At 40.6% G+C, this 24,005-nt stretch overlaps 2 protein-coding genes across 2 annotated transcripts; both read right to left on the minus strand.

The window, feature by feature from the left end:
* Positions 1–6,019: 6,019 nt before the first annotated feature.
* On the minus strand, positions 6,020–8,392 carry mid1ip1b (MID1 interacting protein 1b). Its single transcript, XM_053491479.1, has 2 exons — positions 8,064–8,392; positions 6,020–7,123 (listed from the first exon to the last, which is right to left on the minus strand). Exon 2 carries the CDS (start codon positions 6,890–6,892, stop codon positions 6,419–6,421), a length of 474 nt encoding a protein of 157 aa, XP_053347454.1. The 5' UTR covers positions 6,893–7,123; positions 8,064–8,392; the 3' UTR covers positions 6,020–6,418.
* A 4,245-nt stretch (positions 8,393–12,637) lies between these two features.
* On the minus strand, positions 12,638–17,630 carry LOC128518406 (uncharacterized). The gene is made up of 2 exons (XM_053491491.1): positions 17,487–17,630; positions 12,638–15,009 (listed from the first exon to the last, which is right to left on the minus strand). Exon 2 carries the CDS (start codon positions 14,737–14,739, stop codon positions 13,888–13,890), a length of 852 nt encoding a protein of 283 aa, XP_053347466.1. The 5' UTR covers positions 14,740–15,009; positions 17,487–17,630; the 3' UTR covers positions 12,638–13,887.
* Between the last annotated feature and the right edge of the window lie 6,375 nt (positions 17,631–24,005).

Here is a 24,005-nt window from a genome sequence, read left to right on the forward strand (position 1 = left end):
AGGCTATAAAAATAATACAGAGATTTGGTTACCTCACGTTACTTAGTCACTTCCTCAGTCAGACTTCCTTCCAAATCCTGAGCCAGACATACGACTCTGGAAGAAAACACCTGGTAAGCAAATCCACCGCAGCTGCCGAGCTCAAGTTCTCAGTTCTCAGATGTTCCTAGTGCCTGCATTCAAGATCAAAAAACACTTGCCAACTTTACGTTAACAGCAATGATAGAATTACATAACTGACATAAAACTTACCATTAGCCATGTTGTTGTTGTTTTTTCTGTGTTTGGTTTCTATTGCTAGTTAAATTGTACACACTTCTACATTTATATATTCCAAAAGAAATCAAAAAATGAAATTATATGGTTTAGAAACACACTAACATGTTTGTTCAGCAGCCAAAATTCCAAATCAACCTCTCTTTGTGTCTTTTTAGCTTGCGTATTTTAGCTAGTTTTGCACAGCCAACTCAGTCTACAGAATACTTGCTAATTAGCAAAATCAAGCTTCTACTGTACATACAGGGACATATTTAAAAAAACCATCTCACAAAAAATAAATATATCAATTACAGTTAGCTTTAATACCACTTTTCAACTTCTAGCATACTTTATATAACATCATAGCTGTTGTAAAATGCTGGCCATTCAGTCGTATATGAAATGCACGCCATCATTTGTAAAGCACACAGATATCGATTCGCTTGTCTACAGAATCAGCAGTGACACAATTAAAATGCTAAAAACATCCTATATCTATTTACAGATTAATATTTCTGTAATTATTCTTCTATCCACTAGAGGCGCTAAACTGAAAATCTACTTTCCACCTGTTTGTAAAACACACACTTGGTGTTTCATCACACATGCTGTTGCTGTACAGAGGTTAGAAAAACCCCATGCAGGTTGGTTTTTCTCCTCCTACAGTCTTCCTGGATGAGATGACTCAGGTGTGATAAAGCTGGGGCAAGTGTCCTACAGGCCCTTCTCCTTGCTGCAGATCTCCAGGGCTGGGAGCTGGTCTCCAGGTTGATCCTCACAGGGTTTGGTTCAAGTGCTAGACTGCAGTCATTACATCGTGGAAGGCGAGATACAAAGAGAAGGTCGTTATTCTTTCCCTAAACAAGCTAATGATGAAAATTGCATCACTTTGCACTATGTGTAAAAAAACAATACATTTTAAAACACATATATAAGCAGTAAGGTGCCCACATTAAAGGTCCCGTGTTTTACTATTACTTTAACAAGTTAACACAGCTCTCTGGAACACCTCGCATTTCAGTGTTTTTGCAAATGAAATACTCTTGAGCCATGCCCTCCATAAAACAGCACAGCTGAGCAACAAGTCATGGGAGAAGGGTCTTCTTATATGATGTTACATTAGGGGGGAATCTTACTGTATTGTTTAGGAAAGACAGATTTTTTTTTTCTCACACACATATACACACACAGACTCACTGGAGACCCACCTGAATAACTACAAAAACTAACAATATGTGAATTTTGTATAAAAGGTGTCCTTTAATGTCTACTTTCTGAAACCCAGACGTTTGCATGATACGTCCCTTTATGGTTGTGTTGTTATATCATGAACATATGTATCACGTATAGAGGTCTACCATTATTAGATATCCTTGTGAAGCTCACACTGGCTCTGGCAGATTGTTATCTCTGCCAGGAGACCTCGAACTCATTTTTTACGCTCGGTAAGACACGGTGCAGATGATGTAAACCGGGGCAACGAGATTATAAAAGGCTCCTCAAGCATCCATCATTTATCGATTGTCGCGAGCGTTTAAAAAAAGCTGGTGTGGATTTAAGCGAATACGTGTCTTTTCTGTGATTATGCTTTTGATATGGATGACCGAGAGAGCTTTAGATCGCGCAAGACTTCCCGCAGTCTTCTGCGCTTTAAAGAGCGAGGGTACTCGCATGGTTAAAGTTCATCCAGACTAGCTTCCTGTTTAAATCACTTAAGGCAGATTTCATTCTCAGTCTGTTCTCAGTCCTACAGCTCCAGGGTTCCAGGTTTAATCCTGACCTCGGGTTCCTGTCAGGTTCTTCCTGCTTTTGAGTGCCCCCGTGTTCTCAAGTTTTATCACGCTTTCCAAAAAACAAGTCAAGGTTGTCCATGAGTGTACTTCTACCACCAGGACACTCAACAGGAAGTGCTTAGTGGAGATGTGAATAAATACATGAATGAATGAGTTTACAAGGATAGTCTACCTGCTAGCTGATCAGACCGATTTAGATCTTTCACTGCGATCTTCATCATAACATTGAGAGATTTTGATGAGAAGCTCAAAATCAAAGCTCTTTTTAGCATCTTGACCTGAGTAGGACTCTAAGCTGTTACTCATACCTTACTGGGAGATACCTATTTATAGCGCACTCACTCTGAGGCAAGGACACGAGTGTTTACTTCACAGCGAAATGTCTAAGGGAGGAAGAAATGTCTAAGGGAGGAACTGTATATACACACGCCATGCCAGAGTGCAACAGTGCAGCACCATCGAGAACTCGTCTCCTGTCCTGGAGTCTTCCCAAAAGACATGTAGTAAATATGTCCTCCATAGACTCCACCTTAAAAATACTTGTACTATATGTAAGACAACATTCAGACAGTCCACACTACAGCGAGCAGTGTCAATGTGGGCATGGTCTGTCTAATTTTATTTTTAAAAGCGCTGATGCAAAACACTAGTCGTTGTAGATAGCTTTTAATACTACCTAGTTGAGTATGAATTAAATACTGCGCTAATCAAAATGGCGCCATGCTGCTAGATAGCTAAACGGACAAACTTCATTACGTACACTCACCAGAGGCGCTAATGATCTCAGCTGCTTCCCTTATCGTAAAGCCTTTATGTACAGAATGCTCATGAACAAGAGAAAAGTTGCAGGTATATTTCTTTTTGTCAAAGTAAAATTTTATATGTTAATCTGTGTCCAGACGTTCAAAGTTAAGACGCTGTAGAGTCGACATAGGCCCATGATACGGCCTCCTCACACGTCCAGCTGCAGCTTGATGTCAGAACAGTTTGACGACTTATGATGTTTAATTTTGGAACACCAGCGGCGGTAGGGGCAGCGTTTCGCAAACGATGCAATCGACTTAGTGTCTAAGCGTCGTCACTTTTGGCCTTCCAGACTGAGGGCAATCAGCATTTGTTTGTGATCTGTTCCAAATGTTGTTCCTGGCAACGGCAAACCGCCTGGAGATGACGGTTTGCTGCATCAAGTCAAAGCGCTCAGTCGCCTCTCTCCCTGCTAGCGTCGTCTAAACGGGGCGTGATAGCGTGAAAACAAAAAGCACAATCACAATGAGACATATCAGCTCCACACAATCACATGGCAAATTTCACATGCATTCACGGCGCCCCTTAGGAAGCGTTGAGCTTGGTTATCCAAGATTAAGTACCACTTTATTGAGTATGATAGTAATTTTACCATACGTTCTTAATGTACGAATTATAATTTGGGTTTGCAAAAAAGAAAAAAAATTTGGTATCATTTGTTTTACCAAAACTTTTTTATGTTTATTTTGTCTATTATGAATGTACATTCATTGCAATGTTATAAATGACAGAAGAAGATGACACCACATGGTTTGTTTTCATTTTTGTGCATTGGATTGTAACGATCGATTATACCTGCATAAAATTAAAATCTAGTTGCACAATTCCTTTGTCGCTTGACAAGATTCTCAAAATTGTGTTTATTTTTTCTTGTTAATTTAAATTCAAATTTTCAAATATGATTTTATAATATAAATTTTATAATATGACAAATGAAACGCTCAGGATTAATTCAACTAAACATTGTCTAATAGTTAGGTCATTTTTGCTAGCGAACTAAACTCTTAACGTTTGTCTTGGTAATACATGAACGAAGCGTTGGACATATCTGTAGTATTCAGGTTGTTTAAGGTAAGAGCTTAGCTTAACACCGACATCAAAAACATAATGTAAACCATCCTCATCATCATAAATGTGTTAATGATTAATGTGTTATGGCCTTTTTTTGTTCTTTTTTTAACTTCAATTAAAACTATATCAACTTCCTCGTCCAAAATTACTCGATGCTAACGTTCAGTCAAAGTTATTCTGCTTTTCGACGTCTGATAAGATAATTTAATTCAATTAAATTTTATTTGTATAGCGCTTTTAACAGTTGTCATTGCCGCAAAGCAGCTTTACACAATTAAAAAAATATATTTTAGTTTGTATGGAATGTGAATGTGTATGTATCAAAATGGTCAGATAATGACTTTTACCAAACCGGGTGCCAGTTTACGACACGTCCATAATCAGCTGTTTATTTTACAGCACAGAAAGTAAGCACTTGTATATCATCCCTTTGGTACGTGATGATCTACAGCTGCTGTGGGTTTATGGCATGTTCATATCGTGTGAGCTGAACAATGACGGGACACGTTATGGCCTGTCCAGAAACGAAGTGTGTGTTGGAACAGGTTTGAATAGACTGAAACCACAAACAAAACAGCAAAGCAGTCGAGACCAGGAGGCTCCGGCGCTCAATTATGCACTCGAGCGCAGAACGTGTCCGGTGTCTTAATTTAGCTTTCTTATGTTTTGTGCTAGAGCGACAATATAATCCACAGATTATACATCCTCATTTGTTTAGATTTTGCACATATTAAATTCAATGTTTTAATGTTTTTATATATTTTTACTTTGTATATTTTGTATTATACGTGTTTTCATTATCCATTTAGTTGAAGTATGGATTAACGATCTTGCTAATGCAACTACTTGTGTATTGTATTACTATCCTTGCTACTGGATGTTTGTAATTTCCTACAGGGACAATAAAATGTCTATCTATCTATCTATCTATACTGCTAATGGTGCTAGAGAAGACTAAAGGCCTTCAGTTTAAATCTGAAAAATGTGTATATAAATAAAAAATATAAATGTTAAATGCTTAATTGTGGAGTTTTACTCCTATGAATCTGGATTCTCACTGGTCTGAAAATGTGATGGATTATTTATTATCTCTTGATAATTAAAAAAACAGGAACGGTTAACAAACTCAGGTTTGTCACATCGACTGTTTTCTCCACTTCATCACGTCACACCATCAGGGATTATTATTTTCCTTGAAGAGCAACACACATCCACAAGGGATTGATGAGAATCTAAATCTAAAAGATAAACACACACACACACATACACGCATACATATATATATATATATATATATATATATATATATATATGAACTCTCTCATCATCAATAAAGTTTTCTGATTCTGATTCTATACCACTTCATGTTTATGGCTGCAGCTGGACATGTGTGGAGAATATGGAGGCCTGGAGCCTACTTTAGATTCCAGTAGACTTAGGGCATGAGGTGGAATACACCCTAAACGGGGTCCCAATCCATCGCAGGGCACACACATAAATACCCACACAGAAGGAATTATACCCTCGACCTGGAGGTGCAAGTGCTAACCACTAAGCCACCGTGCCTACGGTGTCAGCCAAAAAAATGTATACATACTTCAGGACTAGGAAAATTAGATATATAAATATTTTAATATTAAATTGTATTGCTGTTCATTACATATTGAGATTTATAACAATATTATGATAATATTATTAATATTATATGCATCATACTATTTTTCCTTTCCTGAAGAGTGTATATATACGTATATAGTAATTAAAATGCTTGCGTGTACTTAGAGTAACTGGTCGCACTGCTCTCGAGGTGAGGGTGTAATTATTTACGGGATTGGTCAGATATATTTCAGATAAGAGCTACATAACACTATTAATATTTTTATTATTTTATTGCTGGCTCATGAAGGTGTTCCAGAGGACCAGCGACTGTGAGAACTGATGGGAATGATTTGTCTTGCAGATGCAAAATAAAAACACGCACTAATGAACACTCGAGTCATAATCCATACAACCTTTATACAAATTTATTCTTTTTTAGCTTTGTGATAGTAAAAAAATAATAAAACAAGACATGAAAAGCCTTACACACACTAAGCATGATTCCCCCCCCCCCTCCTCCTCCTCCCATCCCACATCCCACAGGTGAGTTGAGTTGATCTCCAGGAATCACTCAGCATCCTGAACAGAATGATCATCAGATTCCTCTTCACTGATTTAAGGCCTGGTTTTAAGGTGATTAGTGGCTGTAGTGATAGTCATTGCTCAGTTCGCATATCACACACACTGCATAAGAAATCATAATGCAGTCCATCAACAACAACAACAATAACAACAACAACTACAAAAAACTACTGTATAATAATAATAACAATAATAAATGTGCTGTACAAATAAGAGTTATAAAGGATTATTTTTTCCTTTGATCTAGAAATAATAACGCGTGTTAGAGAAGTGCGTAGTGTGCGTGTGCGTGCGTGCGTGCGTGCGTGAGTTCATATCCCGCAGCCGCCGATGCCGATCTCCTGCTTGTACCGGTTGGTCAGCGTGTTGGCCTTGCGCGTGAGCTCCCCGAGCACCGCGTGCAGCCCGCTCAGGTGGAAGCGGAAGAGCTGCTCGAGGTCCCCGCCGTCCGGCTCGAGGCGCGCGGGGTCTTTGCGCCGCTCGTCGCCCTGCAGCACGCCCCACTCGATGTCGTTGCGGATGGACTTAAGCAGCACGTAGTAGCCGTACATGTCGCCCGTGCGGAAGTACGCGGCCGGTACCGGGTGCACCGCGCTCTGCACCTCCCCGCCTCGCGCCGCCGCCGCCGCCGCCACCGCGTCCGCGTCCTCCTCATCCAGCGGCACGTCCCGGAGCAGGCTGGGCACCATCACCGTCTGGTCCATGTTGTTGACGGCGCCGATGAAGCGCGTCATGGCGCTGAACAGAGAGTGCTTCTGATTGCACGAGTCGCAGATCTGCATCATCCTGACTGACAGTAACACCGCAGGGGGAGATCTACTTCCGTCCCATTAAAAAACACACACACACTCTCACACACACACACACACACTCGGCGGTCTCCTTTTATTTTCTTCCTTTTCTCAAACTCGTGATTCCGGATGATGATGATGATGATGTTGATGATGATGGTCTCGAGCGCAGGCACAGCGGCGGCGGCGGCTCCAGTGTCCGGTGTGCGCGCGCATAACACTGACCTGAAATAACAGGAGGAGAATTAACGACACGGGCTTTCTGTTCTCTACACGCATGCGCAGAGGCGCAGTCCGGGCTGGGTGCTGACAGCAAGCAGGATCTCCAGGGGCATTTATAAGCGCTTCATCATACATAATCTGTAAATAATCATACTAACTAACTAACTAACTATAACAGTGTGCGATATTTTATTTATTATATTCCCGAGTTTCTCTTTATTCATAACTGATAACTATACATTCATAAATCAATGTGTTCAACCAGGAAGAAGTTTGGCAAAAAAAAAAAAAAAAAAAATATATATATATATATATATATATATATATATATATATATATACTTAACAGTCCTCATATGAGCGTGGCATATATATCTATAACTAACTAACTAACTAACTAACTAACTAACTAACCAGCTTAAACATATGTATATTAAACTAATCCACTGACTTACTAACCAACTAACTAATTAACTATCTAAACAACATAGTCATACATATTAAACTAACCCAGTAGCTAGCTAACTAACTCACTAACTATAACAGCTTAATCATACATATTAAACAAAGCCACTATCTATCTATCCAGCTATCTATCTATCTATCTATCTAACTTAACTCTAGCTCACAATTGAAGAAAGAAAATGTGACAAACAATTTTTTAAAAAAACATGCTATTTACTATAATAATAATAATAATAAGTGACTGAATATTATATATATATATAATTGTACTCTAGTGCACTTTATTTCTCACAGTGAAACACTTCCTTCTTCCAGGTCATTAACAGTCGTATAAGCATTTCACTACATTTCACACTGTGTATGTGACAAATTAATGTGACATTTAATTTGAATAATAATTAATCCATGCCCTTAGCACGTTAGCATCATACAATAAAAATATGGCGGCTGAAGCTAAACAGACAAAACCAAAGACAAACCTTAATTTGGACGTCTCCTCTCGCGCGTCTCCGTGTCTCTGCTGGATGTTTTCAGCATTAATCTCCACCGAGTCCGTACCTACGGGGGGAAACGTGATCTCAGAAGAACACAGGAACACATACACACGCTTGGTGAAAACCCCGGCTCTTCTGGATTTACCTCAGACCGGCACAAAGAGCCTCATGAATATGTATAAGCAGCAGTCATCAGCCCACAACTTTCAGCCAATCAGAATGCAGTCTTCTGTTGCAGCCGAGCGCAGGAGCCAATCACGTGATCACTCTCTGGTGAGAAAACCTGAGAGAAAACGAACTGATAAACATATACAAAGAAAACCTTTTTACCGCAAATAAAACTTCATTATTTATTATTTAATAGAAAATGAACTCCAAGGAATATATTTGAGAACGTTAGAGCACACTTCCAAGTCTTCAGTAGTGACTGGGGTTATTGTAGGACGCTGGTGTGTGTGTGTGTGTGTGTGTGAGAGAGAGAGAAATGTGAGACAGGTGTGTATGGTACGGATGTACAGTATGATGGAAATGTGTGTGTTAAATTAGAAACAGTTCTTCATATCATGGATATGAAACAGAGACAGCTGCTTTGACACATTTCCATCCATGTGTGTGTGTGTGTGTGTGCTGCATGTGTGTGGAGGATATTACATAACCCGCTTTTCTCTTGAGCTCCACCTTGTTCTTCTCAGACAAGTCGTTAAAGCTCAGTTGTGCAATTAAACCGCTTTCACACCCATATCGTTTGGTTATTTCAGGTTGTACCATGTTCGCTTTCTGACATTCGCTTCCCTCAGGAAAGGCGTCATTTAGACTCAGGTGCGGATCAAATTCGGAGCCGAGAACCAAAGATCGAGGTCGAGAAACTTCAGTGGTTTTGGGTTCAAGTGTAAAAAGGAATCTGAGACCCGTGAAAGAAGCGCTGTGCGTTATCGGTTGTAAAGATCTGCTCGGGTTTCACAGGTGTCACAGAATAAGATGGTAATTAACTTAAAAAAAAAAAAAAAAAACATTTAAGCTATACAGCCTAATACGACAACTGTTCTTGAGGTACACACTGAGGTGCCCATGTTTCAGGATAAAACTTGTCTAGTGTAAACCCAGCGTTAACTGCCTATTTGTGTTTTCTATTCACGACACTTGTAGAAGTACTAGAACTTTACGTCTTTGCACCGAATATCACCAAACCCTTAATCTCCAGAGGGTCTCTTTCTCTTGTGATGTAGCATCATGATCCAGAAATTGCTGACACCAAAATCAGGCTTTAGCTCTGTGTGTTTTAAAGTTCCTGACTCTCAGTCAATGAACCGAGCAAACTTTGCTGTGTGAGGACTTCAGGACAAATGTCACATGTAAAGCCAACACTGTAAGCTACGTCCAGATCAACAAACATCACTTCAAAGTAGTATTTTGTAGAACAATATAAAATTCATACATTTTGTCTCGGGAACTTTCTTTTTCCCATAATTTTCTTCCTAACAATTTAGCTGGTTCTTATGACATTGTATAACATCTAAGAAGAATGAAGGATCCAATGCATCTGTTGAAGTGTCACAAGGTAGTTAAAGTCTTAGCTATGTAGCTTCTAATTAGTTGACGGCCTCATAGGCTGCGTTCCAGTCTGAAGTGTACTTCACAGTGTGCTCCCTACTCCCCAGGGAAGGTGGGTAAATGGAACTTCCCTCAACAAAATTCCACCATTTGAAACACCGTGCGAAGTCACTAGCGCAGATGTCACTTACTCTGTGCGTTACCATGGTAACATAAACACCTCGGATCTGTCGCTGTTACTGTGGAAATATTACACTACAGACATTAAATATTCAATATTTATTGAAAATAAATTATAAACGACTTGAAAATAAATTATTGAATTTTTGAATATTAATTTTTAGACTTCATAATACTAAGGATTTCTTGATTAAATTAAAATGTAAATTATTGTGTCCTATTAATATGTCATCCTCGATAATAATAAATAGAATTTGAATACTTTTCGAGTGAGTGAGTGAGGCGCAATGACTGATGGGAAAATTTTCATGTAAAGACCTGTTGTTCAGTTCCCTACACCATTCGCAGTTCCCCCTTGAACTCAACAGTTTCGCTCGCTGCGGTTTGGAATCACACTTCACACGGCTCAACACCCCGTTTAGTGTACTTCTCAGAGAACCTCAGGCCGATCGGAACGCAACTATAGAGACATTGGCTAATGTTGCTGATTTTTAAGATGTATTAAGTTTAAGATAAAATTTCCAAGGCATTTTGTTTAGCATTGACTCTGAATTGACTGACTCTGATTGACTCAGCTCGTCATATAAAATGTCAATCTGGATGATTTTTATTTAAAACAGATCTTTTACACATCTTACTAAGTGAAAAGCTAGCAATGAGCAAGATAATATTTTGTAGAAAGCACAAGAAGGTTACACACACACTTTCTAGGTTTAGCCATAGCGATGCGCACCAGCTGAATGTAAATGTTATGTTTGTCAACTGATTTAAATATTAAATAATAAAAACTATTATGTCCTAGTGTTAGAACAAAGTGTGTTGGTTTCACGATGTACCACGTTTTTTTTTAGCACATTTTCTCCTGTAACACAATCCCAGAGGTTGGTAAAAAGTAAATTACGACACACTTCTGTTTCTATCACCTAATCTACACAAGTCTCTTACAATGTCTTGTGAGTTATCACATGTCGCTGTTTTTTGGAGATGTGACCGCAATGAGTCGTGCTCATGGGTTCAATTTAACAAACCGCTCACGAGTTTCCTCGAGCATCCAAATGCAGAGTTATTATTCTCCCAGTGGAGGAGAAGCGTGGCCTCTGTGTCCCTGTCCAAGTGGAGGAGGCATGGCCTCTGTGTCCAAATCCAAGTGGAGGAGGTGTCCTCCACACAATACTAAATTTGATTATAACTTATGTGCCTTTTATTTAGCAAAAATGCTGATTCTGTCAAATTTTGTAATTGTAAATAAAGATGGGTAAAAACATGATGCAGATTTCATTTTATTTCCATTTCTCGTTCCATCAAGTAAGTAATCACACCCAGCGTTTAGATACGTTTAGATAAATTCAATATTTCGATAAAATTATTAAACCAGAATGAAGCACTTTGGACACAGCTTCGAGTTTCATGATCTTTCCTGATTTTTCTTTCTTTCTTAAACTCGCTGTTGATTTGGGGGAATCTGAGGATTCAGTTTCGAGCCCCGCTGTCGATGGGTTGCCACACACAAATACTACCCAGCTGCTTACTGCATGCAGTGCCAGTCCCAAGCCTGGATAAAATGGGAGGGTATCCCATTTTAGGAAGGGTATCTGGTGTAATACCTGTGCCACGTTGTGTGCAGAGTGGATGGTCCACTGTAGGGACCCCTCTACAGGAGCAGCCGAAAGAGGAGTAAACTTCTTAGAACAAGCAGAGGCATAATCTGAATGCCTAGTCTTGCTTTCCTGGGAAGGTCTTCATCAGAAACAGTTTCATCATGAGGTGCTTGATGGGTTTTACAAATGCACTCGACACAATACTGTTTTTGCAAGAACTGTTTAGGAACAGCAGACCTTCATGTCTTAGAATAACAACGGACTGTTACTGTTGTTAAATAATTACCTAATACCACGTTTCATGTCATAGTTTAGAAAAAAATCAGTATTGTTCTAAACTGTAGAAACTAAACCAGTAAACAAAAAAAACTAACTCCCTATTTAAAAAAAAAAAAGTGTGTAGACAGCGAGAGCCTTCGTCAAAAATGATTAGGTTATAATCAGGTCATATACACAAACACGAGACAAATTTGTTCTGCAGTAAAGTTTTAGTTCCTCCTTGTTGTTGTCATCAAATATCACATCCTCTCTGCTGTGGTCTCCAGGCTACACCGTACACATCGTCCATTCAAAAGCGCCTTATCTTTAATAAAGAAGTGCACAGATCCGTCCTGCGCGGCCCACGCCGATAGTGTTTCACACACCCTGGTGCACCACCCCTTAGCCTGATTAAAGGAGCTAATTCCATTACCTCTGCAAGATCTACGGGTGCAGCAGGTGGTTGTTATATACACACACACACACTTTTTTCACTTGTAGTTTGTCACTTCTAAATTTTACACGGACCCGAGATTTGTCAAGATGAGGCATTTAAAAAACACTTCCTGTTTGGCGACCTTAAACGCCTTCACCTGAATAATGGGTTTCACCGCGACTCTGTGGGGAGATAAACGAGCCGATTATGAGCAGAGACGCAGTCTGATCGCTGCAGTCTATTAGCAAGTTCAGATTGGGTTTTCGCCGAGTAGAAGGCCGCAAAGATCTAACAAGCATCCGAACACAAAGAATCGAGCAGGATTAAAGACAGATCCTGTCTACGACCTGCAGAGCTCTGTATTGTCCTGACGAAAACTAAACCAGATCAGGTTATAAACACGAACACGAGCCAAATGCTTTCAGAGGTTAATCAGCATTTATTCTCCTCTAAAGGGCGAAATGTTCAAGGACAGCAAACGCACAGTATTTACACTCCGGGACGTAAAAAAACCCACCGACCCTTTTCCAACATATCTCACACTCACTCACTCAAGCACAAACACACACACAGGGTTCTAAAACCTAGGGCGATAAAAGCACACAAAAATAAAAAATAAAAACAAGACAGAAATAACAAGACACAGAGTAAACTTTAATACTGTTTTTTTTTTTAGGAGGTTTAATTGACTGACGAGAACTTTCCACTCAAAACAAACAGAAAAGAAACGCCACTTCATGTCATGACCTTAAAGTCCTTGCGTTGAGGAGAAACATGCATACCATGAACAGATTTAAAACAACAGTAATTAAAACAAAGGAAACACTGAGGCATTACATGAAGCGGACACACGTAAGAGTCTGTGATGAGGAGTCTGACGTACGACTGGAGCGTCTCTAGCATCCACGTGACGACATGTTCAACCTCTTTTCGCTTTATTTTTTTGTTGTTTCTTTAAGTACCAGCCAGAGATTCTCATTGGCTCATAGAATAAAAAAAAAGAAAAGAAAAAAAAAGCAGCTTCTGATGAGCGAAGCTTTGTGAAAGAATGCTACAAATCTTGAACCAATAACAGCAGTGAGCCGCTAACCGAGCACACGTGTTTACTCAGGATTGTTTTGTTTTTTATCCCATCGATTCACACCGCCTCCCCGCCCTCCCTTTCGACCCCATCAGGCCAAGGTTGGGGTTAAAATTAGCCGGGATAACCCGATTAGCCGGATACAAAGACCAGGCCTTAGTGCATTGTGCAGCGGACAAACGGTCTTTTGTTCTTTTTGTAATAATAGTGTCAGGATGAATCAACTCAGGAAACGTCAAGAGATCGTGTTTGAGGTTTTAGTCTGTCTCAGGATTGTCTGAAATGCAACAGGGGGGACGACGGGGTGCAGAAACCCGAGTCCGATTCTAGGAACTTGCCTTTTTTTTTTTTGTTGTTTATTTTTTTACTTTATGAATATAAAAAAAGACGATGTTGATTGTAGTACGAAAGAGAAGTGTTGTACGTTAAAATCAATGAGGAAAAAAATGCTCGGACTCAATTTTACACAAAGTGTTCTTCGATAATAATAACAATATTAAAGTAACAACAACAATAATAATAATAATTATAATAATAATAATTAACTGAATATTTTCTACAACATATATATTTTTACTTTGGGCCCTAATTTAGGGATGACCTCTTAACCTTTTCCCCTTAACCCTCCCCCTTTTTTTTTCTGTTGGGTGTTTCTAATTACTTGTAAAGTTGTCCTCCCCGTGCCGTTAGAGCCTGCGTGCTCATTCAGGAAAACGTGAGCGCGCTGATGTAATCCATGTCCTCGACCCAGTTCTCAGTGTTGTTGTTATCGCTGCTGTAGACACCGCTGGACTCCTCAGTCGTGTCGCCGCTTCGGCCACGACCCGCGTCTGCCGTCTCGACATTCCCGCGCTTCTTACTCCCGTCAGGGCGTGTCGGCACTGTCTTGGCAGCGTCACCTGCACTGCTGCTCTCCTCACTCTTGATCTCACCCTCTCCGTCACTATGGTTTGTGGTTGACACCTCCTCCAAAAAGCCACCATTAACCTCCGCTAGAGGCATTTCCTCATCTAACGTTTTCTGTCCGCGGTTCTTCTCACTCCCGGCACCTTTATCGTCAGAGTTAGTGTTAGTGTTGGTCTTTTTCATCGTCCGCTTCTCATTTTTGCTTGTCTTCACCTCCGGACTTGAGGACCCGTCCGATTCCTCGAGGACGCCTTCCCCCGTCTGACTGGAGGAAGTCTGTACCGCCATGCTCCCCTCGAAGGAACTCAGCGTTGGCCTTCCGTGTATTCCCAGTATCCTCCTGATGGTGGACTGGTGGACGCAGATGTTCGAAGACGCTAGCGTCGCCTGGAGGTCCTTTGAGGTCATACAGGGGTTCTTCATGACCTCCCGGATTATCTCCCGCCTCGCCGTCGGGGAGATCTTGGAGGGCCGTCCGCTCCGCGGCAGGGTGACGACCGTCCCGAAGCGCTTCCACTTTCGCAAGATGGCTCTGATGGTGGTCTTGGGGAGCCCTATAGCTTTGGATATCAACTTGTAGCCTTTCCCAGACTCGTGAGCCTCCACCACTTTTCTCCGTGTGTCTTCAGAGATCTCCTTGGAGCGCGGCATCGTGCGTTTTTTTTTCCGGCGCGTCACGTTTTCTGAATCGATCTCCACCCCTTTTAGTGTTGTTGTAGATGAAGCGGGCGGCCTGGATACCGTCACAGCATCTAGTGATTCTTCAAACACCGCAAAGGCAGAGTCCAGGTTTAGGAGCAGCCATGAGCCGTTCTCTCACGCTGGATCACGTCCTGAGTGTAAGGGAATGCAGGATGACGAGGGCGTTGCCTTCAGCTGTCAATCAACTGCCTGCGTGGCTTCTTATTAAACAGTACTGTCCTGGAAAAATAAAAATAAACAGAAAACATATCTGAGTAAAACCTTGGGACTGAGTGACTGCTGATTCATAACCAATTAAACTAAGCATTAGCTTCAAGAACACAAGCGAATCCTACTGAGGTAACAGTCATTATGTAGTGACAGGGTGAGCATAAAGTCTCTCTCTGATCCTTTACAGTCACGTCATAAAAACTACAAAAGACTGAAACTGAGTGCAGCTTTAATTCTGATTAAATCCAATTGTGAGTGGAGGTTTAAATATTAAAACTTTCTTGTTAATTAAAGTCTTTTCAGTGAAAAATACTGTGACAATTTCACACAAAACTCCACAAGTATTTTTAAATCATTTTTAAAAATGTATATATGTTTGGTTTGAAGGTGATAAAATGCCACAGTTTCTCTCTCGTCCACCAGGAGGAACAGTTCACACATTAGCATGCAGCACGGTGTTCTGTGTCCTACGAGCAATTATTTAATGATAAAATCATGATACTTACAAAACCGCGATACAGATCGGATCTCTTTTTGTGAACACACGGTGAACAGTGGAAAGTTTTGCGCCTGAATAACCAGAGCGTCTATAATTACATTATTGCAAAATGATTTAAAAGAAAGCCACCTATTGGCTGTTTAAGATTACTGAGGAACCAATTAGAGTCAAGCTTTACACAAAGATGAGTATGTGAGCGCTTACAGTTTGCATTTGATACTTTTTCCCTCCTCTTAAAATTGTTTTTAATTTAAGGCATGCAACAAAAAAATAATAAAAGGGCCTGAATAAAGTCTTTATGTTGTGACAGAGTATTTTCCCTTTTCTGTTTTTTTTTTTTTCATATTTGTCACACCTAAATGATTCAGATCATCCAACAAATTTTAATATAACACAAACGTAAACAAGGGAAAAAAGCTGTCGAAAACTGCTTGGCCCTATGTGGAAAAAGTAATCGCCCCTATAAGTGTAATAACTGGCTGTTTCACCCTTGGCTGTAACAACTGTGTTCAAGCGTTTCCGATAACTGACAACAAATCTTTTCGTTGGAGGAATTTTGGTCCACCCTGCTTTTCAGAATTGTTTCAATTCAGCCACATTGCTATTTTCACCCAGTCTCCAGTCTCTTTTTTTTGTGATTTCTTGATTCAACAGGTCTGGCAGTGGCAAGTGAAATTTAACTAAGCTTTCCAAACAAAAAAGGGGGGCGGGGAGCAATTACTTTTTCACACTGGGCCAGGTTGGTTTAAATACCATTTTGTTTAATTAATGTAATCATCATTTAAAAACTGTATACTTGTCACACTTAAGTGATTGAGATCATCAAACTAACTTTTAATAACCGGAGTAAATACAAAATACAGTTTTTAAATTGTCATTTATTAAAGGGGGGAAAAAAAGCTGTCCAAACCTGCCTGTCGCTATGTGAAAAAGTAACTGCCCCTAAACCTAATTACTGCTCGTGCCACCCTTTGCGGCAAAAACTGCAATCAAGTTTCCAACCGTAAACTCTGCGCTCTAACAGAAAATCCGTTCACACTCGGGTTATGCAGTGATTAAGACAATGATCTGAAACACACAGCAAAGTCCACCTCTGAATGGGTTAAAAAAAAAAAAAGTAATAAAAAAAAAAAATAAATTTAAAAGATTTTGGAGTTAAAAGACTCAGCGCTGGTTCTCGCAAACGCTTGATTGCAGTCACAAGGGTGGCACAACCAGTTATTACGTTTGGGGGGTAATTACTTTTTCAAAAAGTGGCAAGCAGGTTCGGACAGCCTTCGACATCATCATCGTTAACATTTAAAAACTGGAGTTTGTGTTTACTCAGATTATCTTTGGGCGATTAATGTGTTTGATGATCTGAATAAAATAATAACAATAATAATAATAAAATCAAAGCACTAACACTTTTAAAGCAGGGATTATAATTACATCTTATGCAATCTGATTTACAATCTAAAATTCCAGACAGACACGTGGTTTGTTATGAGTCTAATCATAAATCTAATCTGATTCAGACTTTATGCCACTTTATCACTAATCTGTTATAAATCTGCACTTCAGCCTCAATTATTCTTATCACGGGGGTCAAAGGTGAATGTTTTTTTTTTTTATGTCAGTTTTAAACACCTGACCCTGTTTATTATTACCTAAAGCAGATCTTCTGCAAAAACAATTCTAAATAATAATAATAATAATAATCAGCCATTTTGGGGAACATGTTTTCTTGTGGAAAAAAACGCAACAATGTCCTGCATGCCTGGATAAGTGCTGTCTTTACTCTGAAATAAAAATAATCCTCGATTGATTAGTGATATAATAATCATCCTCCTGAGGTGATGTAAACACCACACAGCCTGGACGCTCGCGCACAAACACCCAGCTAACTTTGCTAACTAGCCTGCTAGCTAAGTAGCGTTTCACGAGCCCCGTCTGTTTACTTCCGGGATTCTCTAAACAAACAAACACACACACACACGGATCTTACCTGCAGCGTTCAGACCTCGGCTTTAGACTGTGCTGGTCTAGATTTAACAGGTTTAACAGGTAGCACCAGAACCGAACAATAAGGCTGGCTAATCCTCAGTGTGTGTGTGTGTGTGTGTGTGCGCGCGCTAGCGCCGAACCTGCTAACCAGCTCCAATCTCTACAGGCGCGTGCGTGCGCGTCAATGCTGCGCTCGGGATGCGCAGAAACACAAACACGCGCGCTGTTTTTTTTTTTTTTTTTTTTTTTACACTATTTCTACTATCTCCACTGCAATTAACCTCATCTTACCTATCAGTCCCCCTTTTAACTAGTGCTTTAGATGCTTTATTCCTATATATCTTGTGGTTGTTTTGTTCTTAGCATTGCACATGTAACTTCTGATCAGTTCTCAGATTCTCACCCTGTGTGTACTGACTGTGTGTAAGATATACAGTGTGTAATCACATCTACAACCTGCCTGTGTGTTACTGTCTCTTCTGCTGCTGTATATCTGAAATTCGCGTCTGGGTCAATGATGGATGGATGGATGGATGGATGTATCCATCCATCCATCCATCCATCTATCTATCATTTAATCAGTCCGTTTGTCTGTCTGTCAATCAATCTATGTATCTATCTGTCTGTATGTCTGTCAATCCATCTGTCTGTCTTTCAATCAATCAATCAATCTGTCTCTCTGTCTGTCAATCAATCAATCTGTCTCTCTGTCCGTCAATCAATCTATCTATCAGTCTGTCTTTCAATCAGTTTGTATGTCAGTCTAATTGTCTGTCAATCAATTAATCCATCTATCTGTCTGTCTGTCAATCAATCAATCAGTCATTCTATCTATCTATCTATCTATCTATCTATCTATCTGTCTGTCTGTCTGTCTGTATGTCTTTCAATCCATCTGTCTGTCAATCAATCAATCTGTCTCTCTGTCTGTCAATTAATCAATCTATCAGTCTATCTTTCAATCAGTTTGTCTGTCAGTCTAATTGTCTGTCAATCAATCAATTAATCTGTCTGTAAATCCATCTGTTTGTCTGTCAATCAATTAATCAATCTGTCTGTCAATCAATCAATTAATCTGTCTCTCTGTCTGTCAATCAATCAAACTATCTATCTATCAGTCTGTCTGTCAATCAGTTTGTCTGTCAGTCTAATTATCGTAATTAGATAATTAGGTAATTAGATCGTAATTAGATAATATTTAGATAATTAGATAATTAGGTCAATTAATCAATTAATCAACTAATCTGTCTGTCTATCTATTTGCCTGTCTGTCAATCAATCAGTCATTCTATCTATCTATCTATCTATCTATCTATCTATCTATCTATCTATCTATCTATCTATCAGTTAGGCAGTCAGTCAATCAATCTGTCAGTCTGTTGATTTATCTATATATCTATCTATCTACTTCTAGTAGATGCAAAACAGCAGTTACTAATCCATGAATAATCTGAATAATTCATTTATAAATAAATGTGTTAAATTTTATCTGCTTACTTCTGCGCAGATGCAGTGCATCTTAAATGAATGACAGTTGTAGTGATAGAACAGAAACACAAGGTGATATTTAATGTGATTTCTGAAGCTCTGAATGATTGCTTAATCAAAATGAGTGAACACCAAGAATGCTTTCAACAGTGGCAACCCAGTGGTGCAAACCTGCAACTCTCCTATCTGCAATTTAGAACCTCACCTGCCTGAGCCACCACTGCCCCAGGACTAAACCATGTTAAATTAAAAAGTGTTCAACTGCACAAACCCACATTGTCTATACCATCTATCCCAGGAGACTTGGGGCACAAGGCAGGGTACACCATGGACAGGGTGCCAATCAATCACAGGATGCACATACACACACACACCATGGGCAATTTGCAAATGCTAATTATTCTGATCTGAATGTTTTTGGAGGAAACCCACCAAGCAGCATAGGGGGGAACATGCAAACTCTATTCGCACAAACTCAAGACGGGAATCAAACCCTCAACATGCAAGGCGTCAGTGATAACCACTACACCACCGTGCCACCAACATGCATATACGACAGGCAATTGATCTGCACATCCTTAGACTCTGGGATCACCACTGAGAGGAAAACCAAAGTACCTGGAGGAAACCCACCAAGCAGTGTGTGATAGGGGCAGGGGTAGTTAGGTGGTCATGGTGCTGGACTGTCCCCAGTTTGAACCCCAATACCACAGGGCTGCCACTGTTGGACCCTTAAGCGAGGTCCTTCTGCCCCCAAGTGCTCAGATACAATCGACCCTGGCAACCCGACCCTGTAAGTAACTGACACAAAAATTACAGATATACCTCCAGGGTGGGGCGTATCTGTCGGCCATGATTCGAATGGTGCATGCACAGGCCCCTTATAGCTGTAGTATATAACGGGCCAGGGGTAGCTCAGTGGTTAAGGCATTGGACTACGGTTCGGAAGATCCCAGGTTCAAACCCCACAACCACCAAGTTGCCACTGTTGGGCCCTTGAGCAAGGCCCTTAACCCTCAATTGCTCAGATGTATAATGAATTTTAAAAAATGTAAGTCGCTCTGGATAAGAGCGTCTGCCAAATGCGTAAATGTAGTATCCTGACAAGAAACGAGTTTGTAGGAATATTCAAAAGGTTAAAGCTAAAAAATAATCTGATGAGCTTTAATGCAATCAGTGATATTAATATTATTTTAGGTCGAAGCCCATGAACCGCTAAATTTTTAAAAACTGTAACATAAAATTTAGTTTGGTGTAAGAACATTATACAGTGTTGATTTCTGCTCTATTGGTAACTAAATATTAGAAAATTGTACAAAATAATTTTGACTGTCATTTCATCTTATTACAATCAATGTGAAAGAGAGAATATAGACAAGTTTATTTTACGCCTTGTTTACACTAAGTTGTCCTTCTTTGGTGCTCAGACAAATACACTCCCTGTTCGGTAATCAGAGAGTGAATCACAGATGAGAAATAGAAAAAGTAGATAAAAGGATAAAGATGAAGTTTTGTGTTAAAACCACTCCAGTGTGTTAAAATTCACTTATACCACTTCAGCGCTGTTATTTCAGCCAAAGTGAAAATATGAACTAATCCCAGTCAAAATATTCACTTTATCTTTTCTAATTAATATCTATTGGTGCAGGTGTTTGTTTACATTGAGACAGTAGCGCATTAGTAGATTATTTTAAAGTTGATTATTAAATCCCACACATAACTGTTCATAACATCACTTTTACTCCACATTTAGATTCACTGACGGTGCAGATTAAACGTCAGGGACTGCAAAAGTTTCAGTAAATTCTGTCCAGACAGTTTTGCGTGATGCTTTGACATACATAATACATATAAACTTTCTTATTTTGAGAAAGCAATATTTAATATTCAGTAAAAACCTTCACATTACTCATTTAGATTTTTCCCCATCTTGCACTTTGCGATGTAATACACTGTCATGACACAATTAGGCAAGTTTTGTCTATCAGGACCCCAATTTCACACCTTACACTGGCATGGTGTTGTATACACACCGCTAATGTAACCACCGACACTGTGCCGGTGTAAGTTTGATACTTGGGCTCCCACTAGCAACCAATGTAGTTAACTGAGACTGGCCAAAAGCCGTACCCTGAGTGGTTATGTTTGCTCTCCCAATACGGTGCCGTGCCAACACTGGGGCGAGACTGGATTGCTATCTAGACTGTGGCTGGCTGACGCTGATCCAACAGTGCGGGAGTTCTTTTTTTGCCAGGCTTTTAATCAAATTGCTGGCCTAATGTTGGCAAGGTGACCGTGAACATGGCACCATGGACAACAATACAGAGTGTCCCAAAAGTCTCCATACAAAGCGCATGTTTGAATCAACAGACTTCAGGCTCTTAGATTGGTCCCCATTTCCCTTAGATCTTCAGATCTAACCCGTGAAGCTAGGGGAAGGCCATGGCATAGCGGGAAAAGCTGATGCACAATGATGATTTAAAGTAACACGTTCAAGGTGCAGTTTATAAATAGACCTTGATAACATTGACCCAGTGTCAGTTTGCTTCATTGCCCTTTTCACACAACATGTATTAAAGCACAGAGCGTGAAAGTCAGGGGTTACATTATATATTCAGGGCTGACTGACAGGGTGAGATCCTTCTACTCCAGAAGTTTAATTCTGCTGGATAATATTAGTTTTTTTGTGATCTACTTAGGGCCCTGGGAATCATCTCCACCTTCCAGAAACTCCTGGAAAGTCACATCTTGTTCTTACGTTGCCTTTTTGGGGTTATTAAGCATAAACACAAATCTTAAACGTGAGTTTGAAGTACTAAGATATTTCTGTTTTATGCAGTTTTGTGAGATGCCTCGTCATACGCCACCCTGGATGACCGTCAGGATAGCGTTCACACTCAGACCTTTCTGATACAGTCAGGGCTTCTTCTCTGGTTGCCGATGGCCTCAGTGGCACCGAATCGGCCGCAGATTCGCCACGTTGTGCGCTCTAAAGCCGACTACACATATCGACTTACAAGCGAGGAATTTTCTGCAAGCATGTCTGAAACAGCGGAAACGTGCTCAAGACTCGTGCGCGCCGTAAAGCCGACTTAGATGACGCCTTTAATTTTTAGGCCGCCGTATCTCCAGGCGTGTGTGATGGGGTTCGGGAACCAAAGCAGCTTTGCAGAAGATTTCTAAAAAACAGGATTTCATCAGCCACTGCAAGAAACCGGGCTTATATCTGTGTGTGTGTGTGTGTGTGTGTGTGTTCTTGCACTGTGCCTGAAGCCTGAAGGCTCTATTCCATAATTGCAAAAGGGGGGAAAAAAACGCTTAAAAAAAAAAATCTCGCCTTCTTTACATACAAAAGGAAAATGTTGAGAGTGGCGCGCGCGTGCCAACTCCGAAGAGTTATGTTGATCCTAGGAATTATGCAAATGAGCCTTATTAAAATTGCAAATATTTGCAAATAATCAAGGGAGGTGGGATGATGAATGCGCGCGCGCCACGGAAACAAAAAAAAAAAAGGGAGAAAGGAAGAAAGGGGAGGGGGGGAGAGGCAGCCCCCGCTCTTTCCTCCCCTCGCGCGCCGCTAAAAGCCTCTTCGGTTTCGGCGTCACGAATGATCGCAGATGTAATTTGTCGCCGCGTATTAAAGAGGCGCAAGCGTCCCGAATCCGTCTCGCGCGAGCGCCTCGGTTAATTTGCTTTTCGACGAGATCAGAGCGCGTCCGCCGCCACGCGCGCAGTTACCCGGCCACTGCCGAGCGGGGGGGGGGGGGGGGGGGGGGGGGTTCCCGGTGATCAGCTCATCATCGCTCATTAACACATCCGGTGTGGCGTGTGTGAGCGCGTGCAGAAGTGTCTAAGCGTTATAACGCACGTGACCATATAACGATTTTCACATCATGGCGGAAAAAACAAAACATGTTGCAGGACATCAAACGAAACAAAATGGGCTCACGTGCAAAAAAAAACAACAACAAAAAAACAGGTCATTGATCATGAGAACAAAAGCACGTGGACGTGACTGAATCTCATGGTGTTGTTGTTGTTGTTGTTTTGAACTTTTTACTTTATAGAGTTTCTGTCTAAAACGGTTTGCGTTTAAAGACTTTTCACACTCTTAAAAGAAGAAAAAGTGAATTCTTTCTTGTGTTTTCACGTGCAGCAAAACAAATCGCACGTGACATGTAAAGACACCACAATCACCACCGATCCGTGCGTTCGCCTCCAGGTCACGCCCGCCCACAGACACGCTCTTTACCATATATAGACATGATGACGCCCACATCTGACACAAGTACACATGTGTACTTTTTTTTTTTACATTTGTAAAAACGTCAGATAAAACGCCGACATGCGCACGTTTATAGTTAACTGGTTAGCGACACTATGATAACATTAGGAGGAACATATTAGCTGACCTCTGCCCTAGCTAAGAAATAAGTTCAGTTGTTTATCCAGTGTCGACAGAAACACAGGGCAGGGATCATCTTTTTCCTTCCATGGGCTTTTTCCCTTTCTGTGTCTCCACGTCAGATCGTTCGACACACAGGTATCGGCACAGGTTTTTACACCAGATGCTCTTCCTGTTGCAACCTACCCATTTCTCCAGGTCTGGGACTGGCACTGAGGAGGCCCTTCTTCCATAGTGGCTGGTAGTTTACATTGGCGGAGAGTTGAGGGCTTTTCCCAATTGCCCAACCCAATGACAGGGGAACCCAAAACTTCCCTTGACAAAAACAATGTTAAATAGACCATGCTAAATTAAAAGTTTTGAATGGTGGCACAATGGTGTAGTGGTTAGCACTGTCGTTGCACCTCCAGAGTCCTGGTTCGATTCCCATCTTAGGGTCTCTGTGCATGGAGTTTGCATGTTTTCCCTGTGCTTGGTGAGTTTCCTTCCGGTTCCTCCCACAGTCCCTACGCAGATTAGGCTAATTGGCGTTCCCAAGCTGCCTGTCGTGTGTGTGTATGTGTTTGTGCCCTGTGATGGATTGGCAACCTGTCCACCTTGTACTCTGAGTCTCCTGAGACAGACTCT

Source organism: Clarias gariepinus, chromosome 3 (assembly GCF_024256425.1).
Source record: "Clarias gariepinus isolate MV-2021 ecotype Netherlands chromosome 3, CGAR_prim_01v2, whole genome shotgun sequence".
Taxonomy (NCBI): Eukaryota; Metazoa; Chordata; class Actinopteri; order Siluriformes; family Clariidae; genus Clarias; species Clarias gariepinus.